Source organism: Physeter macrocephalus, unplaced genomic scaffold (genome assembly GCF_002837175.3).
Source record: "Physeter macrocephalus isolate SW-GA unplaced genomic scaffold, ASM283717v5 random_1778, whole genome shotgun sequence".
NCBI lineage: Eukaryota > Metazoa > Chordata > Mammalia > Artiodactyla > Physeteridae > Physeter > Physeter macrocephalus.
The window spans coordinates 1-23,310 of record NW_021146450.1 but is presented as its reverse complement, the minus strand read 5'-3'; the positions used below and the strand labels follow the sequence as shown (position 1 = coordinate 23,310).

General features: G+C 52.0%; 2 protein-coding genes across 4 annotated transcripts; both read left to right on the top strand.

The window, feature by feature from the left end:
* The first annotated feature begins 524 nt into the window (after window positions 1–524).
* MFSD5 (major facilitator superfamily domain containing 5) lies at window positions 525–2,882 on the top strand. 2 transcript variants are annotated; one of them, XM_007125768.4, is made up of 2 exons: window positions 525–673; window positions 1,273–2,882. In XM_007125768.4, exon 2 carries the CDS (start codon window positions 1,291–1,293, stop codon window positions 2,641–2,643), a length of 1,353 nt encoding a protein of 450 aa, XP_007125830.1. In that variant the 5' UTR covers window positions 525–673; window positions 1,273–1,290; the 3' UTR covers window positions 2,644–2,882. The 2 variants fall into 2 exon arrangements, with proteins under 2 accessions (XP_007125830.1, XP_028342469.1); XM_028486668.2 differs by having other exon boundaries at window positions 533–694.
* Window positions 2,883–8,009: 5,127 nt separating this feature from the next.
* On the top strand, window positions 8,010–23,140 carry LOC102974477 (separin). Of its 2 annotated transcripts, none has more exons than XM_028486666.2 (19): window positions 8,010–8,068; window positions 8,444–8,536; window positions 8,718–9,776; window positions 10,061–10,165; window positions 10,324–10,444; window positions 12,433–12,569; window positions 13,606–13,799; window positions 14,104–14,343; window positions 14,567–14,711; window positions 14,821–14,959; window positions 15,153–15,292; window positions 16,241–16,375; window positions 17,447–17,566; window positions 18,060–18,231; window positions 18,627–18,755; window positions 18,890–19,046; window positions 20,021–20,130; window positions 21,217–22,205; window positions 22,645–23,140. In XM_028486666.2, exons 2-19 carry the CDS (start codon window positions 8,456–8,458, stop codon window positions 23,065–23,067), a joined length of 4,596 nt encoding a protein of 1,531 aa, XP_028342467.1. In that variant the 5' UTR covers window positions 8,010–8,068; window positions 8,444–8,455; the 3' UTR covers window positions 23,068–23,140. The 2 variants fall into 2 exon arrangements, with proteins under 2 accessions (XP_028342467.1, XP_028342468.1); XM_028486667.2 differs by having other exon boundaries at window positions 8,014–8,056.
* Window positions 23,141–23,310: the final 170 nt, after the last annotated feature.

Below are 23,310 nucleotides of genomic sequence, written 5' to 3'. Positions count from 1 at the left end.
GTGAAGTCATATGGCTTGCCCGAGGCCACAGAGCTGGTAAGTGACAGGGCTGGGATTTGAGCCTTGGCCGTCTGCAAACCGAAGTCCAAGTCCTTTACACCACACTGCCTCCCTCAGGTGTCTGGGCCATACTGACTTCTGGACTGGAGGTCACTACTCTGGGAGAGGAGGGAAGCGAGGAGCCCGTCTCGGCTTGGGGCGGCGATGTTCCTCAAGAAGCTCAAGCCCCGGATCTGCGGTACTGCTGGCATTTTCCCAGGCACAGCTGCGCTCCCTAACCCACGGCACGGAGAAGAGACAGAAAATGTGTCTTTATTTCCAGGGGGCCCCGTAGGTATCCCGGAGTCGAAGGAGCGGGTGTCACGGGAGGGCAGCGGACAGGGCCAAACCCGGAGCAGCGACCACCACCGACTCCTGTTGAGCCCCAGCAGGCGCCCGGAGCTCAGCGCCTGGTTGGGGCAAGAGGGCGGAGTAGGGGCGGGGTTTGAGCGCCGCGCCCCCGTCACGTGACGGGACGCATCATGGCTGCGGCCAGAGAGCTCCCAGGCTCCCGGAAGCAGGCTGTGAGGGGCGGGCGCGCTGGGGGAACCCGAGCCGGAGGTAGAGCGGGCAGGGCGGCCGGGCGGCCTGGAGCCGGGCGTGTCCGGAGCGTCCCCGCAGACCGGGGCAGCAGGTGAAATGGTGTCTGGGCGAGGCACGAGCGGATGTGGCGGCGCTGGGCGGGGGCTAGGGGGCGCATTGTGTGTTGGGGGGGCGGGTGCCCTGACCTGGAGGAGGGAGAATCTTGAGATGCACGCGCGTGACCCAGAAGCAACTCGAGAGGCCCGCGCGGGCGGTAGGGATGCCCGGGACAGATGACGAGACATTGAGGGCAAAAACGGGCTCCCCAAAGAGGATGGGAGGTAACAGAAGGAAGTATTGTATGCATAAGCTACTGTGGGAGAGGGCAGCAGCCCCTTAACTGCAGGGCTGGAATTAGTGAAGGAACTTCCTCTCTGCTATACCAGGCAAGGATGGGGCGAATGCTTAATCTTCTCCCCTCTCCCACCCCTTCCCTGCCGCACAGTGTCTTGGAGACCGCTCTGGTGGGCCACTCCTGCCACCCACCCAACTGGTCCCTCCGGTCTGAGCTCCGGGGGAGTGGAGTTGAGGGGTGGGGAAGTGCAGGTGGCAGTAGGGGTTGGGTGGAGCTGCCTTCTGCTTAGACACCCAACCCCTTGACAGCGCTATCCGGGCAATGGATGTGACTCTGAAGCCCCCTTCTCTCCCTAGGTCGTCGGGGGGCCGGCCATGCTGGTGACTGCCTACCTTGCCTTTGTGGTCCTCCTGGCCTCCTGCCTGGGGTTGGAGCTGTCAAGATGCCGGGCTAAGCCCTCTGGAAGAGCCTGCAACAATCCCTCCTTCCTTCGGTTTCAACTGGACTTCTATCAGGTCTACTTCCTGGCCCTGGCAGCTGACTGGCTCCAGGCCCCCTACCTCTATAAACTCTATCAGCATTACCACTTCCTGGAGGGACAAATTGCCATCCTCTATGTCTGCGGCCTTGCCTCCACAGTCCTCTTTGGACTGGTGGCCTCCTCCCTTGTGGATTGGCTGGGCCGCAAGAAGTCTTGTGTCCTCTTCTCCCTCACTTACTCTCTCTGCTGCTTAACCAAACTCTCTCGGGACTACTTTGTGCTGCTGGTGGGCCGAGCACTTGGTGGGCTGTCCACAGCGCTGCTCTTCTCGGCCTTTGAGGCCTGGTACATCCATGAGCATGTGGAACGGCATGACTTCCCCGCAGAGTGGATCCCGGCTACCTTTGCCCGAGCTGCCTTCTGGAATCATGTGCTGGCTGTAGTGGCAGGTGTGGCAGCTGAGGCCGTGGCCTGCTGGATGGGCCTAGGGCCTGTAGCGCCCTTTGTGGCTGCCATCCCTCTCTTGGCTCTGGCTGGGGCCTTGGCCCTTCATAACTGGGGAGAGAACTATGATCGGCAGCGTGCCTTCTCAAGGACCTGTGCTGGGGGCCTGCGCTGCCTCCTGTCGGACCGTCGTGTGCTGCTGCTAGGCACCATCCAGGCCCTGTTTGAGAGTGTCATCTTCATCTTTGTCTTCCTCTGGACGCCTGTGCTGGACCCACATGGGGCCCCGCTGGGCATCATCTTCTCCAGCTTCATGGCAGCCAGCCTGCTCGGCTCTTCTCTGTACCGCATCGCTACCTCCAAGAGGTACCACCTTCAGCCCATGCACCTAGTCTCCCTTGCTGTCCTCATCGTCGTCTTCTCCCTCTTCATGTTGACCTTCTCTACCAGCCCAGGCCAGGAGAGTCCAGTGGAGTCCTTTATAGCCTTCCTCCTTATCGAATTGGCCTGTGGGCTGTACTTTCCCAGCATGAGCTTCCTGCGGAGAAAGGTGATCCCTGAGACAGAGCAAGCTGGTGTCCTCAACTGGTTCCGGGTGCCCCTGCACTTACTGGCCTGCCTGGGGCTTCTGGTCCTCCATGACAGCGATCGCAAAACGGGCACTCGAAACATGTTCAGCATCTGCTCCGCCGTTATGGTGATGGCTCTGCTGGCAGTGGTGGGGCTCTTCACCGTGGTCAGGCATGATGCTGAGCTGCGGGTGCCCTCACCCACTGGGGAGCCCTATGCCCCTGAGCTCTAATCCTGTTCCAGGACGAGGGAGCTGGGATGGACCCTTGAATCCCACCTCTCCAGGGCTGTACAGAGCTCTCTGTGACTTTGCGACTATCTGGCCCCTCATCCTGTCCTGGGGCCCCTCCTGCCAGTGCTTTGGGTTGGGAAGCACATGGGGCTGATGGCCTGGAAAGAAGATGCCAAAAGTTGCCTCTGTGTCACTCCTTTCCCCCTTTCTACTTAAAAATAAACACTTTTAATTGATCATCGATTTGATTTACTCATCCTCACCTGTTCCCACCTCAGTAGTTCTGGTGAGAGGGCAGCTGGAGGTTGTGAGGAGAGAGGTGGGGTTACCAGCAGAAGGTTTGTACTTCTAGCCTAAGACTGGCTCCAGCTTAAACTGAGAGCTGTGGAATTGCCTCTCAACAGAAATGGGTGGGAAATGCCTGAGGCCCCTAGATCCTCCACATCTTGTTACTCTGGGGTCAGGCACCCTCCCCGGTTGCCAAGCAAAAACCTTGCTCCACATCCAGGGTGAGGCAGTCTCTGGAGCATATGGGGTGGATGCCCATGCCACTGAGCAAAGATTCCAGGGGCTTGAGCTGCGTCTGTGACCACCGCTTGGGGCAAATCCGGAGCCTTCCTGCAGGAACAAGCTTGCAGCTCAGCACATGTGTGCTGTCTGCCTTCTGCCTCTGTGGCTGTGGATGCACCATTTGTCCAGCATCACCGGGGTCCACCAGGTCCTGTATCCTTGCATGAAACCCAAATGAAGGGCTGCCGAGGAGAGAGAGCAGTGAATGGATGAGGGACTGGGATCTTGTCTGTACCTGACTCTTCCCCACCCAGAGTGAGTGAGGGGGAGGGAGCCATCAGGGCAGGAAACAGTACCGGTAGGAACACCAGTTCCGGGAGCCCCTCCCTGCCTCACCTCCGATTGTATCTGCCTTTCCTCCTCCCACCCAAACCTGGGCTTCTCAGGGGAAGCAGAGCCTGCAGTTAAGAAGGGTGGGGATGGAGGGAGGGTAGGCCCAAGGGTGTGTCCTGGAATGTGCTTGAGGTGGGCATGAGGGACCTACCTGTCTGGAAAAGAGGTTGATGACCTTTCCGTGGGTCCCAGACTACTTCCCAGACGGGAAGATGCAAGACTTTCCAAGAGCTGCAGGTCCAAACCTGTGTGGGGAGATAGCATCACCTGGTGTGGGAGGAATGTGGGGTGGATGCATGCGCGCCTGCAGGGTGAGGCCAAGGAGGAGGGAAGAGTGGTGGTCTCGGGTCCCTAGTCAGACAAAGGAAAAAACACATTCCCCCACCCAGCCTGCAGGGAATAGAAGTTGAGATTAAGTATGAAAAAACAGGTATCTTTTCCTTCCCCCATCTTGAGGCTAAAACAGAGTCTGTTGCACTAACTCCACTTCCCCTTTCTGCCCTGTGGAGCTGGACCTCGATGTATTTTAGTTATTTGTAGACTTTCCGTCTCTCTCTACCACAGTATGATCTCCTTGAAGACAGGAGGAAATTGTGTCCTGCTTGCCCTTGTCTCCCCCATATATACACACAAGTGGGGGCTTGGCCCGTGGCTGTGCTCAGTAAATGTCTGGAGAGGAGACAGGCTAGCTCACACGTGGCTTTTCAAGAGCCGCCCATTTGGGAAATCTATTAGACTAGAATCCAGAGCCTAGTTAATGATTTGTTGTTTTGGATGACAGTAATTGTTTACTGATGGAAGCGTGAGGGGGCCCCATATTCCTAAGTGATAAGGAAATGGGGGGATAGAGGAGACAGACTAATGAGTTTCCCTTAGCTTTGTCCCTGCTGAGCTTTCTTCAAAGGAGCTGGTAGCAGATAGAGTGGGGAGGGTTCTTCCTGTCAAGACTCATTGGGTGTGAAGAGCTCACAGGCATCTTAGAGATTGTCCAGTCAGCCTTAAACATATTTTTATTGAGCACCTACTATATGCCATGCACTGTATTACTAGGTGCTGGTGAAATTTTTTACCCAAGAGGAAAATCCACTTAAAGGGCACGTAGCAAGTGGATGGCAAAGCCAAGGCTAAACCTTGCCTCCTGCTGCCTGCCCAGTGCCCCTTCTATATAGCATGTACTGACTCTGTCCCCTGGGCCTTCACCTACCTGCCTTTCCCCCTCTAGCCTTCTTCCCTCCTCCCGAGCCCTGTCCCTGGAGAAGGGCAAGAGAGTGGGAGCACTTAGCCGTGGCCACCTGGCCCACCTTTGGGTATTTACCCATATGGGGCAAACGAGGGATTGCTTCACCAGGCGCATGCTGCCTGCAAAACGCTGCTTGTGATGCCTTGCTGAGAGGCAGCAGAGGGAACTGGTGAAGAGCATGGAGTCAGAGCCTGACTGCCTGGGTTCAAATTTGTGCCTCAGTTTCCTCATCTATAAAATGGGGATGATGGTGTAGTTTCTACTCCTAGGGCTCGTGTGAGGATTAAATTAAGCACTTAGAGCAGCAGTTGGCCCCCAGTGTAAGTCCTACATAAGTGTTTGCTTTCATATTTTATGGTTTATCTTTTTCAATCCAGCTGAGCCTAGACAGATTTGGGTGTGAGAATGAGTGGATGGGACTGTAATGGGGTGTAGAACTTTCCAACCCATTCCAGTGGTTGGGTGATTCCCAGCAGTGTTTATCCTTGGTCCTGGCCCAGAGAGCAGGATCAAGCTATCTGAGAAGCCTTCTACTTTGGGGTATGTGAGCAGCTGAGGAGGGTGTCAGTGTGTTCCACTTGAACTCATTTCCTCTTCCTCAAGTGGGAAGGTCAGCTTGGTGTCAGACTTGATACACACCACCATCTTTCACTAAGAGAGGCTCCTGATTTTCTGACTTTCCATCCAGCTGGATATATAATTATTTTATTTGGAGCATTTAAGTGATCCTGAGGAGAACAGAAACAGCCCAAGGAACCAGGAGCCAATGGACGAGAAGGCAGGAGGACTGGGTCATGAGGACAGTACTGCATTCTGAGGCTGGGGAATGACCTCTTCCTGGAAATTCAGTCCCTGCTCAGGGAGGGGAATGGCTGCCCCCAGTTAATAGCCGTGACCCTTTGGCTGGGTCTAGGTTCCACTCCCCAACACACTTTCCCTAACCCCAATCCTGTGGTTCTCCTTGTTGCTTTTATTATTTTTTGCCACCACTTCCCCACAGAACCGCAGAATAGAATTATTAGACAAACAAAAGTTTGTCATGCTTGGGATCAGACCTAATGTTATAAAAATATGTTACATTTGCTTTAATAATTTTTTTTAACAATAAAGTAATATGGGCTCATTGTAAAAGAGTCAAATGCAAATACAGAAATATATATTTAATATAAATATGTGAATGTAAATACATGTTTATATAATGTTACATTAAAATACATATATTTATATCGATGTATAAATATATTACAAATATAAATACATATATACATATAGAAATATAAAATGTAAAAAATGATAGGCTCCCTTAAGCCTGCTCTTCATACCACTGTTAAATGTTTATAGTCTAGTGCATAGATTAAATGTTTTTTTGATGAAAATGAATCATACCTTTCATGCTGCAACTTGTTTGTTTGTTTTTTACATAAAAGTATATCTTGGTTTTCTCTTTTTAAAACGATTGAAATCCACAGGAAGACTATAACATTCATGTATCTCTGACATCTTCATATGTCATTATATATAAGACATGCCTTTTAACGGCTGCGAAGCCTCGTTGGGCCTTCGGAAAGCATTTCCTATCTGTTCTAGTTGAGGCTGGCAGAACCCCTGGCAGGGAGTGAGGCTAGATGTTACTACCCCATTTCACAGATTAATAATAAATTGAGCTGGGACTAGAACCTGGCTCCTCTGTCCAGACTCAAGTTGAAAGCTCTTTTCACTGTCCCGTACTGTCTCTTTGTAAACATCAGGGATTCAAGTGAGGGATTGAATTATGTGACTCAAATTCACATTGGTCAGCACTTTTTTTTTTTCAGTTTTATCATAGTTTTTTTCTTTGATGTGGACCATTTAATTAATTAATTAATCAATTAATTTTGGCTGCACGGGGTCTTAGTTGTGGCACATCTTTGCTGCCGCATGCGGGATCTTTAGTTGCCTTATGCAGACTCTTGGTCGCAGCATGCATGCGGAATCTAATTCCCCCACCAGGGATCGAACCTGGACACCCTGCATTGGGAGTGGGGAGTCTTACCCACTGGTCCACCAGGGAAGTCCCTGGTCAGCACTTTTTGATCTCTAAAGAACTTCCTTCTTGTTAGAAGTAGAAGACGCATAAAAAAAGGATGTTTTCTGCCCTTGAGGAGAATCAAGTAGCTATACATAGGGAAAAAGTCCTAGAATACTGTCAAAGCACTGACTGCTAAGGTGTAAGCAAGACGAAATGAGTACTGAGAGAACTGATGTATCATACACATTTAGCCCCTGCAGCAATATTACCATTACAACGCTGAGATTCTTCGTCATTGTTTTTTTCTTTTGTTGTTGTTTGTTTTTAAATAGTCTACCCTGCTAGATTCTCAGCTCCTAAAAGAGGTTGATGATGATGAAGAAAACCAATAATAGAGAAGGATGAGTTAATGGAGTTCATCAGGAAAAAGCTAACTGGAAGACCCAAAGTTGTGAACTGAATTCTTTGGAGGAAGGGAAGAGAAGCAGAGCCAAGTGAACATGTATGTTTGGGGAAGTAGTTAGTACTTACCGAATATAAGTCATTAAAAACTGCAAAATATCCCAGTGAATGAGTTTTCCTAGTTCTTCCCGTCGTCACTCACAGCTTCCACCCCACCCCTCTACCCTCCATCCCCGATCAAGAAGATCCTCTGTCTTCCTCAAACAATCCAACTGATGCAAGGAGCAAGGCTGGAAGGCATAGAGAGCTGGAAGTCGCCACAGTACTCATGTCAGTGGCCCCGGAAAACTATATTTTTAAAGAATTCCATGAAAGGCTATACCCTTTTTTCCTAGTAACCCAAACCGCGAGTTTCCAAGTAAGTTCTTTTTGTTATCTAACCTATTTCTCTTCTCTGCAAATTTAAACTCTTTCCGAGCTCTGAAGATAAAGGGGAGGAGAAGGAGGCAGGGGGCTGGCCTTCACAATAGCAGCTAAGCTACACGTAGCTGAGGAAGTCGGCCCCGACTAGAAAATGTGGGAAACCCGCACTCCCAAAAGGCTTTAGCCCTCAGAGCGGTAGACCCCGCCGGCCGGCGTCACGTGAGGACGCAGCGCGGCGAGTAAACTACAACTCCCAGCGCGCCTCGCGGCCCGCAGGCGTTACGTAGCTCTCGCTGATTGGTCGCTGGGGATATTTGAAAGGAGGGGCTGGCGCGGAAAACGAAGGTTACATTTTGGATCCTTGCGGAGTACTCAGTCTAGTGGGTAAGTCCTGCCCCTGGGAAGAAGAATGATCTCTGGGACCGGAAGGCCTGGAGGTACTCGTGAACGTATGTATGCGCCGAGGTGAATGGGGCCCCAGCGCTGACTTGAGGAAGAGGCCGGGCGTCTCTACGAGGGAGGGTCGGGAGACCTCGGGACGTCCTGGTGGTGCTGAAGAGCTCGGTGGAGGCCTCCGGTGTGGGGCGTTGGTTGGTGGGACGGGTAGTGAGGCTGGGGATAGGCTGGGAGGAAGGAATAGCAGAAGCGTCGGTTTATAACGGGAGCCCGGCGTCTTGGCATGTACGTTTTTCCGATAGGATTTCTGATGGGATTTTTTGCCCCCCCCCCACCCGCCTTCGCGGCCTTCAGGCCCTTCTCCCGCCCTTCATTTAGCTCCTTTACAAATCTTCTCCGCCTTCCCTAATCCGTTTTCTTTCCCCTAGTCCCGCGGCACCATGAGGAGCTTCAAAGGAGTCAACTTTGGGACTCTGCTAAGAAGTCCAAAGGAGGCTGAAGAGCTGCTGCCTGACTTGAAGGTGGGAGTGCTGTCTGGCTGTGGATACACCTGGCTTACCAAGCTGAGCTGTTTTGTTTTTTGACTTATTTGAAGAGACAGATTAGTAGGAGATCCACTCTTGAGCAATCTCATTTCTAGTTCCTTTCCCTATCTTTTTTTTCTCATTTGGTAGCCTCATTCACATCTTCCTCTCCTCCTAGGAGTTCCTGTCCAAGCTTCCAGCTGATTCTCCCAGCTGCCGATCTGATGCCGAGAGGAGGCAAGCTTGTGATGCCATCCTGAGGGCTTGCAACCAGCAGCTGACTGTCAAGCTGGCTTGCCCTAGGCACCTGGGGAGCCTGCTGGAGCTGGCAGAGGTGGCTTGCGATGGCTACTTGATGTCTACACCCCGGCGCCCACCCCTCTACCTGGAACGAATTCTCTTCATCTTTCTGCGGAACACTGCTGCACAGGGAATCCCAGAGGCCACACTCCGAGTCGCTCAGCCCCTCCATACCTGCTTGGTGCAGTGTTCTCGACAAGCTGCTCCCCAGGACTATGAGGCTGTGGCTCGGGGCAGCTTTTCTCTGCTTTGGAAGGGGGCAGAAGCCCTGGTGGAGCGGCAAGCTGCATTGTCAGCTCGGCTAAAGGCCTTGAGCTTTCTAGTACTCTTGGAGGATGAAAGTACCCCTTGTGAGGTTCCCCACTTTGCTTCTCCCACAGCCTGTCGAGTGGTAGCTGCCAATCAGCTATTTGATGGCAGTGGGCATGGTCTGAATGGGGCAGATGCTGATTTCCTAGATGACCTGCTCTCCAGGCATGTGATCAGAGCTTTGGTGGGAGAGGGAGGGGGCTCTCCTGGTCCTCTTTCCCCGCAGAGGGCCCTCTGTCTCTTGGAGCTCACCCTGGAACACTGCCGTCGCCTCTGCTGGGGCCACCACCACGCCAGAGCCACCAGGGCAGTGGAGAAGGCCTACGATTACCTGAGGAACACCAGTCTGGCCCCCAGCCTCCAGCTTTGCCAGCTGGCAGTTGAACTGCTGCAGGTTGGCGAGGGAGGACTCCAGGCAGTGGCCAAGCTTCTGATCAAGGCATCAGCTGTCCTGAAAAACAGCATGGAGGCACCATCACCCGCACTGCGGGCATTGTGTGACAGCTGCCAGTTCTTCCTCTCAGTCCTGGAGCGAGGCACCAAGGGGCACTATGGACCTGATGCCATTCTGGGCCTCTTTGCTTTTCTTGGCAGCTACTGTTGCCTCATCCGGAAGCTGCAGGATGGTGTGAGTTAAGGACCTAGAGGTAGGGTGGGAATGTGGTTCTGTGGACTCTCCATCGGGCTAGGGTCTTTGGTAAGATCTGGAAGCCCTGGCTCCCGCCTTGGTAAGCTGCTCTCTGGACCATGCCTGCCAGCCAGCAAGCAGCCTAGTATACGCTGAGAGGGCAGTGGCCCATCCTGATGTCCTTCCTCCTACTCCCCGGGCTGTCTCAGCTCTCCAGGGCTCTGGGCCAGTCTTCAGCTTGGAGCTCCCTGTCCCTCAAACCAAGCTTTCCCTTCCTTCCTCAGGTCTGTGGGGACTCCTCCAAGCAACTGCAGGCTTTGGTTCAGATGCACTTTCAGGGACTTCACCTCTACACTACGGTGGTTTATGACTTTGCCCAAGGCTGTCAGGTACCATCTGGAATCAGAAAACCTGGACAGGTCCTAGGGTCTGGAGTTGCTTGACTGCCCTCAGTAGAGCTTTGGGGTTGCTTTGGCTTTGGGCATGAGGTGGGGTGGACATCACCTTAGACCTATTACGTTTCCTCTCACCTTTTTTGTCCCTTCAGGAAGGTGATTTGGCTGACCTGGCCCAGCTAGTGGAAAGTTGCAAATCTACTGTTGTCTGGATGATGGAGGCCTTACAGGGCCTGTCAGGCCGAGAGCTGACTGACTACCTGGGGATGACTGGTTAGTGCCCTAGGGCCCAGATACAGGGTTCTTGGGAGGGTCATCGCTTGTTAGGCAGGCAAGTAGCACTAGCTGGATAGTTCTGTGGGGCCTCCCTATGGCTTAGGGGGCCAGTGAGAAAGATATTTATAAGGATCTCTGTATTTAACAGCAGGAGAGAAGTGATGAGGCTCATTTATCATAGCAGATGTGAATTTGTTTCTCATTGACTTTGAAATCTGACTTGGTATTTGTTTCGTGAAAATGTAGAGCATTTATAACTTAAATTTTTTAAAACCAGGTAGAACATTCACATGATTCAAAATTCAAATTGCACAAAAGGGCATACAGTGAAAAGCCCGTCTGCTGCTCCTAATCCTACTCACCCAAGTCCCACTCTGCAGAGGCAGCTAATGTGGTCAATTTCTTATGTATCCCTCTAGAGATACACTGTGTATATCTACTATATGTATATATACTATGTGTATGTATATATTAACCAACAGGCATATATATTTCTCCCCACCTGTTTCATTGAAATATGCATACAGGAAAATGCTAAGATCATAAGCAGACAGCTTGATGGATTTTTACAAAGTGAGCATGGTTTGTAACCAACATCTAGGTCAAGTAACAGAGCATGATATAGACCCCTGAAAACCCCTCTTTGTGCCCCCTTCTGGTCCCCACCCCCCAACAGTAACCACTAACTATCCTAACAGCATCAATAAGTTTTACCTGTTTTGTATTTCATAATAAATTTCCCCCTCAGTTTTACAAAAAACATAGCCCTTTAGTTTGAATTATATAAACCTAATGAGTTCAGTCACTAGAAGGTTTTGGAGGGGTTTTCATATTCATATTTTCAGGTTGAACCTGGCCACAGAGGTGAAAATGTCATCAGGAGTCACAAAAATTAATAGTGGGGAAATAATTAATAATAATTAATAATTAATGAAAAATTTTCCCACAAAGTATTGAAGACCTACTTTATTTTCTCCCAGCCATCTACATCGATAGCCAAGAATCTGCCTAAACTAGAATTTAGGAAAATTGTATTCATTCAGTGAATATTTATTGAGTACCTACTATGTGCTAAGCACTGTTCTGAGTACTTAGATATGTCAGTAAATAAAACAAAGATCTCTGCTCTCATGGAGCCACATTCTGGTTGGGGGAGAAAGATCATAAACAGTAGAATAATTGAAGTACAGCAGGTTAGAAAGTGGTCAGAAATATGGAGGGAAAGGAAAAGTAGAGCAGGATAAGAAAGGGAATTAGGAGGTCAGGGTAGGTGAGGGGGGGCAAATTACCGTTTAAACAGGTGGTCAGGGACTTACCTGGCGGTCCAGTGGTTGGAACTCCACGCTTCCAATGCAGGGGGTGCGGGTTCAGATCCCTGGTTGGGGAACTAAGATCCCACATGCCATGTGGCCAAAAAAAAAAAGGTGGTCAGGGTAGGCCTCTTGGAGAAGGTGACATGAGCACAGCCTGGAGGGTGTGAGGGAATTGACCATGTGGAAACCTGGGAAAGGACATCCCCTGGCAGAGGAAACAGCCAGTGTCAAGGCCCTACAGCAGGAGAGGGGCTGGCGTGTTCAAGGACTAGCAGGGAGGCTGGTGTGGCTTCAGTGGAATGCGGGAAGGAGAGGGAAGTAAAGGATAGGCCAGAGCGTATCCCCCAAAATTCTGACCTTTGGAGCAAGATGAAGACAGAGATTGGCATGTGAGGAGAGACAGGACCTGTGTGGGAATAAGGGCTTGGCTCTTGTAAAACAAGTGCAGAGAGGCTGGCTGGTGTGGGGTTGCCTTCCTGGAATGGAGGGCATGGGCTGACTTGGAGCATGAAGGGGAGAGCTGTCCCGTTCTCATTCCCTAGCGATGGGGGTTCCTGGCTGATCTGGGGACTGCTGAGCTGACCACAGGTTTAGCATCTCTCTGCTGCCTCTCCAACAGCAGAGGGCAGTGGAACCATTCCTGCGGTCAGCTGTCCTCTCTCTCCCCTGCAGCCTCTTACACCAGTAACCTGGCCTACAACTTCTATAGTCACAAGCTTTATGCCGAGGCCTGTGCCATCTCTGAGCCCCTCTGTCAGCGCCTTGGCTTGGCAAAGCCAGACACCTATCCTGAGGTGCCTCCTGAGAAGGTATGAGGGCAGGAGGGAGGTTATATTGAAGGGAGGAGGGGGCTCAAGTAGCATGAAAGGGCCTGGCCAGGACCCTGCCTTGGAGTAGAGAGTTAGGAGCTGCATGTTGGCAGCAGTACCTGGGGCAATGTTTCCCAGACCTCACCTGTACTGTTATTTACTTAATTTTTTTGATTGATTCACTTTTTTTTTTTTAATCTCACCGTGCCTTCATATTTACTTTTTTTTTTTTTTTTTTGATTCACTTTTTATATTTAGCCTTGTCCTGGGCCAGTGGTTTTCAACCTGGCTAGACGTTAGAATCACCTGAGTGAACTAAAAAAAAAATTCTAAAGCCTTTCCTAAGCTAATTGCTTCAGAATCTCTGGCAGTGGAGCCCAGGCATCTGGATATATATATTTTTTAAAGTTTCTCTATGTGGTCCTTTGGGCAACCAGAGTGAGAACCACTGTCATAAAGCAAGAATACCCATGAAATGATGGGCTGGCAAGACGGGTCGTAGAGGGCCTTGGGTTTCATTTGATGAGCCTCTCGATTTAAGTGGAGGCCTGGTATCGGATTGGTATCTTGGGCTTCTCGGCATCACTGTGGCGAATAAACAGAAGGAAAGGACAACACCATGCACCCAGGTGGCTCTAGCAGCCCAGGCAGGAAAGGGTGGGCGTCTCAACTGAAACAGCTTCCCAAGGGATGGAAAGAAGTGGGTGAGTGCAAGAAGTCAAGGATTAACCTGGAAAGTGACTGGTGTGAGGGAGGGAGAAGGAAGAGGCCAAGGTGGTCTCGCCTTTCCAACTCAGGAGAAGGTGGTGATTTTCAGAGAGGGTCAGGAGGAGGAGCAGGTTTGCAGGGGTATGGGTGATGGATATATGGGTGGGATGGGTTGAAGCCTCAGGTTGAGAGCACCCAGATATTTAGTTCTTAGGTGTCTGTGGGGCGGGGTTGGGGGCAGGAGGACCCTGAGCACACACATCCCCCCCCATGGTACAGACTCCTTGCTTCCTCTCTCCAGTTTGGTCTGTTCTCTTCCTCTGGTCAGTTGCACAGATGCTTCCGGCTGCACATAGAGAGTTTGAAGAAACTGGGTAAACAGGCCCAGGGCTGCAAGATGGTGACTTTGTGGCTTGCAGCCCTGCAGCCCTGTGGCCCCAAACACATGACTGAGCCAGTCACCTTCTGGGTCCGGGTCAAGATGGATGCAGCCAGAGCCGGAGACAAGGAGCTACAGCTGAAGTGAGTTGGTGGGGAGGGGGACAACCATTTTTATCCCCTGGATAGGGCTGCTTTTGGCACTCATGGTCACATTCATCCTCATGTCTGAAAAAGGCACCGTTTCCTCCATTCATCGTTATTGATTGAGTGTCGTCTGTGTTCCAGCCACTGTGCTGGGTAGTGGGGGGACAGCAGTGACAGGCAATTGCTCTTGCTTTTACCACCGGAAACTGGGCTCTCAGCAAGCTGAGGCGGGGACTCCCTGGCCTGGGGCAGAGGCGCCGTGCTTCATGGGCTCCCCGGTGCTGAGCCTGCCCTCTCTCAGGACGCTGCGAGACAGCCTGAGTGGCTGGGACCCAGAGACCCTGGCCCTCCTGCTCAGGGAGGAGCTGCGGACCTACAAGGCGGTGCGGGCCGACACGGGGCAGGAACGTTTCAATGTCATCTGCGACCTGCTGGAGCTGAGCCCCGAGGAAACACCGGCCGGGGCCTGGGCCCGAGCCACCCACCTGGTGGAACTGGCTCAGGTGCTCTGCTATCACGACTTTGCCCAGCAGACCGACTGGTGAGGAGGAAGGCCTGGGAAGGCCACTCTTGCTTCTTGCCCTAGCTCCTCTTACCCTTCCTGGAGCCCGTTTCCCTCTCCACGTCCCTGAGCACTCCCTTTAGTTTGTGGTCATGGGAACTCAATTCAAAGGATGAGGCCAGCTGTGCTGCAGAAGGCCCTTCCCAGGACAGCGTGGCAGGTACTCACAGCAGCCTGGCTTAAGTGCGTCTTCTCCCTATAGCTCTGCCTTGGATGCCATCCGGGAAGCCCTGCAGCTTTTGGAGTCTGTGAGGCCCGAGGCCCAGGCCAAGGGTCGGCTTCTGGATGATAAAGCACAGGCCCTGCTGTGGCTCTACATCTGTACCCTGGAGGCCAAAATGCAGGAGGTGAGCATGGTTGCTGTGGGGTTGAGCAGGACTGGATACAGGGTTTATTTTCCCTGGACCCCAGTAAGCTCGTGACAACCCTGTTTTTCACCCTGATCGCCCCATCCAGGGTATTGAGCGGGATCGGAGGGCTCAGGCCCCTAGTAACCTGGAGGAGTTTGAAGTCAATGACCTGAACTATGAAGATAAACTCCAGGAAGATCGTTTCCTATACAGTAACATTGCCTTCAACCTGGCTGCAGAAGCTGGTGAGGGCCATGAACGTAGTGTGGTGGGATAGGGCCTCCTCTGTGGATTCCTACGGGTACCCCAGTTGTGAGGGAGGCTGCCCTGTGGAGTGGAAGGTGGGCACAAGGGCAGAGGCTGTTATGGGGAAGAGGACCACATTTCCCCAGATGCCCACACTGAGAGAATGGCTGGTCCCTTTCTTCTGACTTACAGCTCAGTCCACATGCCTGGACCAAGCCCTGGCCCTGTGGAAGGAGGTGCTTACAAAGGGGCAGGCCCCCGCTGTGCGGTGTCTGCAGCAGACAGCAGCCTCCCTGCAGATCCTAGCGGCCCTCTATCAGCTGGTGGCAAAGGTAATGGGGCAGGGCATTGTCACGGGCCAGAAACCCAGCTCCTTCACCTTCTTTGGCCTGTGTCCCTGCTGAGAAGTCATGTCATCCAGTGTGGGCTCTGTCACCAATCTCCCTGAGTTAAATCCAGGCTCCAGCGTTTACTAGTACATGGCCTTAAGCAAGTTGCTTAACCTTCCAAGCCCATTTCCTTATTTCTAAAATGAGGGTAATAATAATACTAACTCATAGCCTTGTTAGCATTCAGTGATATAATGCATGAAAGATGGTGTGTATGAACGGAATACTCAAACGTTAGCCATAATTATTAGTAATTATCAGATAATTTGAGACCTGTATACTCAGAAAAAATGCATAAATGCCTACAGATACAATTTTACATTTTTACATGCAATGTCAGGTTTCAAGGACTCCCTGAAGCTCTTCCCTGGACCCCAATATTAGGAACCTCTGAAAAAGGACGTTGCACATAGAGGATCTTTGTTACTGTGGGCATTAGGTCATATTCCTAGCAGGAGGAGCCTGGGAAGCTGCCTGAGCCCTAGGTTTGAGTCTCGGCTCTACCACATACGTGTTATGTGAACTTAGACAAGCAGCTTAACATATGTTAACCTATTAGTTTCCTCATCTGTAAAATTAGGATTAGAGTTGCTATGAAAATAAAGTGAGCTGGCACAGTGCCTGGCACATAGCAAACGCTCAGGAAATCCTGGCTATTGAAGACGACTGGTGTGTGGGCTTTAAAACAAGTGAGGGGGTAGGAGGGTTTGCAGACGCCCTTGCTGATCTCCTCTCCGGCTCCCTGAGGATGGCCAGTGGTTGCTCTGTCTGGGTGGCCACATTCCAGCCAGGCCCTCAGGTCAGACCAAGGTCCCAAAGGGCTGGAGAGGAGGGGCTAGAAATGAAGGCTTGAGCGCGAGCTGGGTAAATGTGCTGCTCCTGGCCTCCCAGCCCCTGCAGGCTCTGGAGGTCCTCCTGCTCATACGGATCGTCTCCCAGAGACTGGAGGACCACGCAAAGGCAGCCGGCTCCTCCTGCCGTGTCACCCAGCTCCTCCTGACGCTCGGCTGTCCCAGCTACGCCCAGGTGAGTGCCCAGCCGCGCTAGCCTGGGGCTGCAGGGGGACCTGGCTTCGCTGACCCAGCTCTCCTCTGAGAAGGTAGGCTACTGAAGGAGTGGCTTCTCTGCCTTCTGAGCCACGTTTGGCTGAAGGATGGTAAAGTGTGGCGTGGTTGGGACGCAGCTGGGGGAGAGGAGGCATCTTTCTCCGTCTCACTGCCAAACCAACCGTGCATTCAGTCTGACCTAGTCTGCACTGGCAATATGCTGCTAATCCTGGGTTTCCCGGCCATTTCCATTGTCGAAGTTGGTGCTTCTTGTTCACTTAGGGCTGTTACAGTGTATCCTAACTGGTCTCCTGGCCTCCAGTTCCTCCCTTTTCCACTCCAGCTACTAGCCGGATCATGTTAGGCACAGATCTGATCTTATCTCTTTCCTGCTTAAAGGATTACATTGGCTTCTCCGCTACCTGAGGGATACTGTCCAGACCCTTTACTCTGGATTGCACACCTTCTATATTCTGGTTCACTCTTTGTCTTGCTGCTCCACACCATGAACTTTATGCTAATCTGTACCACTTACTTTATATTCCTCGTACGTACCTCGCTGTCTTTGGTTGTGGTAGACCCTCCACCCTAAATGCACCCTCGCCGCAACTTTTTTTTCCTTCAGCAAACCCATACTTTCTTTTCAAGGCCTAGCTCAATTGTCTCCTCCTTCATAAAGCATTTTATATGTCCCCTTCTTCAAGGGCAAAATCAACCACTTTCCCTGGGTCCCCAACCACTAATGGCATTGTATCATGATTACGTAGGTATTCCCACGCCCCTCCCCCCCATTGCAAGCTATTGGATGGAAGGGCCTGCTCACTGCTTATCCAGCTTTATCTCTAGCTTAGTGGTTAACGGAAAGGTACTAAATGAGCATTTTAGTGAGTGAGAGAATAATTCCTACCTAGACTATAATATTTGAAATAATTTAATATTGAATTGGACAATGTCAACATTTTGCTTGAGGATGCTTTAATCTGCTTTAATTTGAAGAGTCTGGCTGCCTCTCGTCACCAGCATGCTCACACACCCCTGATTGCTTCCTCAGTTGTACCTGGAAGAGGCAGAATCAAGTCTGAAGCGTCTGGATCGCACCACAGACACGTGCCTGCTCCTTTCCCTGACCTGTGACCTCCTGCGAAGTCGACTCTACTGTGGTTGCCAGAAGGTGCTTCTCACTTTCTTGATCCCCGAAGGTCTTGGGTATGGGAAGGATTTTCGGATTCTCCAGGTAATCTGTCTGGCTCCTGAGGCTTCCCTGGAGCTGGGGAGAATGTTCGCGGGCCTGAGGAACAGAACCATCTGGCCTCGCCCTCCCGCGGATCGTCCACCTGTGCTTCTCTAGGAGCCATTCCATCCTTTTCTTCCTTTTCCAGCTCCCTCTGGGGCAAGGGGGAAAGTCCGTCCCGTGACTAGAAACTGGGATGACACTGGCGCCCTCGAGTGGAAATCCAGTGGGATCCAAAAGACTGGGCTTTCTCACACACTAGCTGTGTGACTTGGCTGAGTCTTTTGCCCTTTCAGGCTCTAGTTTTCTCTCCAGCTTTTATCATCTGAAAAGCAGGGGGCTGGGCTATGTGATCTATAGGGGCACCTTGAGCTCTGAATTGCTGATCCTACCTCACTCACTGCTCTCCTCCGCCCCTTCCCCCTCCCCCCAGGTGGCTGAGGGTGCCTCTCTGCTGCTGTCTGTGCTTCAGGACCCTGCCCTCCAGAGGGCATCCAAGGCCTGGTACCTGCTGCGCGTCCAGGCCTTGCAGCTTGTGGCAGTCTACCTTAGCCTCTCATCAGACAGCCTCTCGGCCTCCCTGTGGGAGCAGCTCTGTGCCCAAGGTGAAAGGAGAGGATGGATGGCCCTCCTTGTGTGGTTTGTGTTGTTTGTCCGCTGTCAGCTCTTCTCTGCCCTCGTCCCCTCTGCTGTCCAACTGCGTGGATGAGCCTACCTAGAAGCTGCCCAGGGCAGGCCTGGGATAGCAAATGAGTTTGCTTGCTGACCCTAATTGACTGTTTAGTGACTGCCCTGAACACTACACTGACAAGGATTCTGAGACTCCGTGTAGCCTCGGGGGAGAGAGTTCTGTGATTGATTAGCTCTGTCTGCCTTAAGTGTGGAGGGAGAGGGTGAGAGCATGCTTTGCATTTGCTTTCTTAGTATTTGAAGGTGGTGGAAGTTCTGGCCATATCATCTTCCTTCTTGTCCCTCCCACCTTCCCCCTACACTTGCATAGGCTGGCAGACACCTGAGATAGCGCTCATCGACGCCCATAAGCTCCTCCGAAGCATCATCCTCCTGCTCATGGGCAGCGATGTGCTCTCGGCTCAAAAAACAGCTGTGGAGACACCATTTCTGGACTATGGTAAGTCCGAGGAGGAGAGCTAACATGGAAAGGAACAGGCTAGATGGCGGGGCTGGCAGTTTTGTCTGCAGAGGATCCAGGCTATGGGTCCTGGTTCCACGTGATGATGGTCTCGTCTCTCTCCTTTGCTACAGGTGAAAATCTGGTACAAAAATGGCAGGTTCTTACTGAGGTGCTAAGCTGCTCGGAGAAGCTGGTCTCCCGCCTGGTCCACCTGGGTAGTGTGAGCGAAGCCAAAGCCTTTTGCTTGGAGGCCCTGAAACTTACAACAAAGCTGCAGATACCGCGCCAGTGAGTACAGGGCCCAAGAGGATGCCGATTCCCAAACCTGAGTGCCTACGACCTTAACTGTGGGTTCCCAAACTATTCCACAGATTAACATGTTATATTTGGATGGGTTGGTGGAAGGATGCATTCCATGGCAAATAGGTGGGAAATGCTGAGTTAATCAAGATTAGATGTTTTCATTTCCTGTAGGATTTATCATGGCCTCTCCAGTATGCTAACACGCATTATCAATCTCCAGAAGGGAGATCTAGTATACAATGTTTCCCTAAATCTCTTTGCCCGGAGGATCCTTTTGGTGAGGAGTGTGGTTTGGGAAATCCTGTCCTCAGGCCCAAGGGTGAGTTGGTTTGAGAGGTGAGTGTAGAGGGTTTTCATCAGGGAGTGCCTGAAGTCAGCCTTAGGAATTAAAGGCCTTCTAGACGCTGGAAAAGACTGTGATGGCTCTGCCTGAGAAAGGGGCAGAAAGAAAGACTCTCTAGGAGGGCTTCCTTGGTGGCGCAGTGGTTAAGAATCTGCCTGCCACTGTAAGGGACATGGGTTCGAGCCCTGGTCCAGGAAGATCCCACATGCTGGAGAGCAACTAAGCCCGTACGCCACAACTACTGAGCCTGCGCTCTAGAGCCCGCAAGCCACAACTACTGAGCCCACGTGCCACAACTACTGAAGCCCGCGTGCCTAGAGCCTGTGCTCCACAACAAGAGAAGCCATGACAATGAGAAGCCTGTGCACCTCAACGAAGAGTAGCCCCCACTCACTGCAACTAGAGAAAGCACGCGTGCAGCAACGAAGATCCAACACAGCCAAAAATACAAACAAATAAATAAATTTATGAGCCTGCGCGTCTGGAGCCTGTGCTCCGCAACGGGAGAGGCCACAGCAGTGAGAGGCCCGCATACTGCAAAAAAAAAAAAAAAAAAAAGACACTCCAGGAAAACAAAGGTTTCCACTAATGGGTCGTCATCGTCTCTCCCAACCAGGTGTGCCCTGTTCCTGGTGCTGAAGGGGGAGCTGGAGTTGGCGCGCAATAACATCGACCTCTGTCAGTCGGACCTGCAGCAGGTTCTGTTCTTGCTCGAGTCTTGCACAGGTGAGCAGCGAGGCCCCTACGCCCGTGGGCGGCAGTGAGAGTGATGCACGCACTGCAACACACAGCTTTACATATCAAGGTTAGGTTCTCTTCTAAATCAGACTTACTTCTGTCCCAGGGCAAAGCTTCCTTCCACTTCAGTCAGACCATTGGCGTCCCTCCTTCAGATGGGCTGTCCAGGACTAACCTTACCTGCTTCCAGTTTTCAGTGCTAATATATATATATATACACACACACACATATATATGTATATATGTGTGTATATATGTATATACACACACGTATAGACACACACATATATATATATATTTTTGTTTGTTTTGTTTTTCTGTTTTTGGTTTGTTTTTTTTTGCCTGTGCCGTGCAGCTTGCAGGATCTTAGTTCCTGGAGCAGAGATTGAACCCGGGCCCCTGCAGTGAAAGCACTGAGTCCTAACCACTGGACTGCCAGGGAATTCCCAGCACTAATGTATTTTAATTTAAATAAAATTGAATATTCAGTGCCTTAGGTACTCGCCACACTGCCTGTGTTCAGTAGCCGCACGTGTGGCTACTGTATGGAGCAGCACAAATGTAGCATACTCAGAAGGGTTTAAGCTAATAATAAAATATTGTATTTATGGTGCTTTTTTTTTTTTTCCTTATCAACCACTTTTACCTGTAGTATTTCATTGGACCCACACAAAACCCTGGAAAGTTGAGTGGGAACATAGAGTTTTTTCATTTGTAAACTCAGAAAATTGAGAAATTCAATGTTTGAGGCCAGGATCACGGGGCTAGTCAGGGGCCAGAGACAGGATTAAGACTTGGGCCTCTGGGTGCCGGCCTTCTGGCCTGAGCCATGCAGCCTTCTGAGCTGCAGATATGGGGGCTCTGTGGGCTGTGCTGATGCATTGTTAGAAGGGAAGAAAATGTTAGGATTTTATCGAAAAAATAGTAAGGATGCTAATATTTAGTATGTTAGTATAGTAATATATGCGAACAGTTAGTAAGTAAATAACATAGGTCGTTGGCCGCTGAGGTAGCTCAGGACACACTGGTATCATTTCTCCCAGTTTTGTAATTCTTTTTCCACTCTTTCCTCAGAGTTTGTCGGACTAGCGCAACACCCAGACTCTGTGAAGAAGGTCCACTTGCAGAAGGGGAAGCAACGGGCCTGGGTGCCCCATCCTCCAGAGCTTCCAGAGGAAGAGCTTGTTCTAAGAGGCCCTGCCCTGGAGCTGGTGGCCACCGTGGCCAAGGAGCCTGGCCCTGTAGCACCTTCTACTAACTCCTCCCCGATCCTGAAAACAAAGCCCCAGCCCAGCCCTGGCTTCCTGACCCATTTGCCCACTTGTGACTGCTCGCTCTGTGCCAGCCCTGTCCTCTCAGCAGTCTGTCTGCGCTGGGCGTTGATCACAGCGGGGGCGAGGCTGGCCATGGGCCATCAGGCCCAGGGCCTGGATCTGCTGCAGGTTGTGCTGAAGTGTTGCCCCGCAGCCAGTGAGCGCCTCACCCAAGCTCTACAAGCTTCCCTGAATCACAAAGCACCCCCCTCTCCTGTCCTGGGCTTCTTCGATGAGATCTCAGCTCAGGCATATGCACAGCTGGCACTGGAGGGGCTGAGCCAGCCGTCAAACAAGAGCCTGGGGAAGGTCCTGGAGTCGGGGCTAAAGTTTGTGGCGGCTCGGATACCCCACCTGGAGCCCTGGCGAGCCAACCTGCTCTTGGTTCGGGCCCTTGCAAAGCTGGCTGGCCTCAGCTGCTGCACTCCCCGACTTTTTGCGAGCTCCTGGGGCTGGCAGCCACCATCAGTAAAGACCCCTGCAGGCTCAGAACACTCTAAGCCTTGGAGCCAAAAACATTGTGGACGAAGACGCCAGCAAGAGGTCTCAGCTACCCTGCCGCTCTCAAATACCTCTCTGAAAGGTCTGGAAGGTGGAGGACCACCCTGTACACCTAAGCCCCCAGGCCAGGTCAGGCAGGGTGGCCCTCGTGTCCCCTTCACCGTGTTTGAGGAAGTCTTCCTTACAAAGAGCAAGCCTGAGGTTCCCAAGGCCCCCAGGGTACAACAGAGGGTCCAGACACGCCTCAAGGTGAGATGGGACTGTGGCTAGGTGGTACTGGTGTTGAGTGGGAGTGATCCTGGAGAAGAGTTCTGCAGAGCAGGTGTCTCTAGAATAGCTTCCTAGGGCTGGGGGTGGGGGGGACCTTAAGCTCTCCTGTTACTGCAGGATCCCTACATCTTCCACAGCAAGACCTAGTTCAAGTCCATCTTTGTTTCAGACAGAAGGGACTTTTCTTCACTCTATACGGTTCCTTTCCCTTTACATCCTTCCTGCTTATCTTCTGTTCCTTCCTCCTCTCCCTCCTTCCACTCCCCAGAGTTACTGCCCCTGATTGAGTGCGGCCTAATACCTGGGAGGTTGATTCTTAAATCTTCCCCAAGGGCCTCTGTGATGGCGCCTCCACAGCGCCACCTGCTGGCGGACAATGTCTTGTCACTTGGCCCTTCTCCCTTTCCCACCATCCTAGGTGAACTTCAGTGATGACAGTGACCTGGAAGACCCTGTCCCCGTTGGGGCACGGCTCGCAGAGGGGCCCAAGGGAAGGGACACTGCTTCCCGGGGCCGGGGCCGGGGCCGGGGCCGGGCCAGGAAGGGCCCGAGCGTGAAGACAAACGCGGTGGCCGCCCCAGGCAGTGTCCCTGGGCACCCTGGCCTCAGTGGCAGAAGCCGGAGGGTCAAGAAGCTGGCATCAGGACATTGTGAGGAGCTGGGCCCCGAGATGATGAGGACCATCCTTGAGGAGGAACTGACTGACAAGCAGATGGAAATGAGCTTTGAGATCCTCAGGGGCTCTGATGGGGAAGACTCAGCCTCAGGTGTGATGGCAAGGGTGGAAGATAGAGGTCCATGTTTTTTCGGGGTTGCCCTGGGGCCAAAACATGAGAAATAACTGGTGCCAAAGATGGAACAGGAAGGGCTTCCCTGGTGGCGCAGTGGTTGAGAGTCCACCTGCCGATGCAGGGGACACGGGTTCGTGCCCTGGTCCGGGAAGATCCCACATGCCGCGGAGCGGCTGGGCCCGTGAGCCACGGCCACTGAGCCTGCCCGTCCGGAGCCTGTGCTTCGCAATGGGAGAGGCCACGACAGTGAGAGGCCCGCGTACCGCAAAAAAAAAAAAAAAAAAAAAAGATGG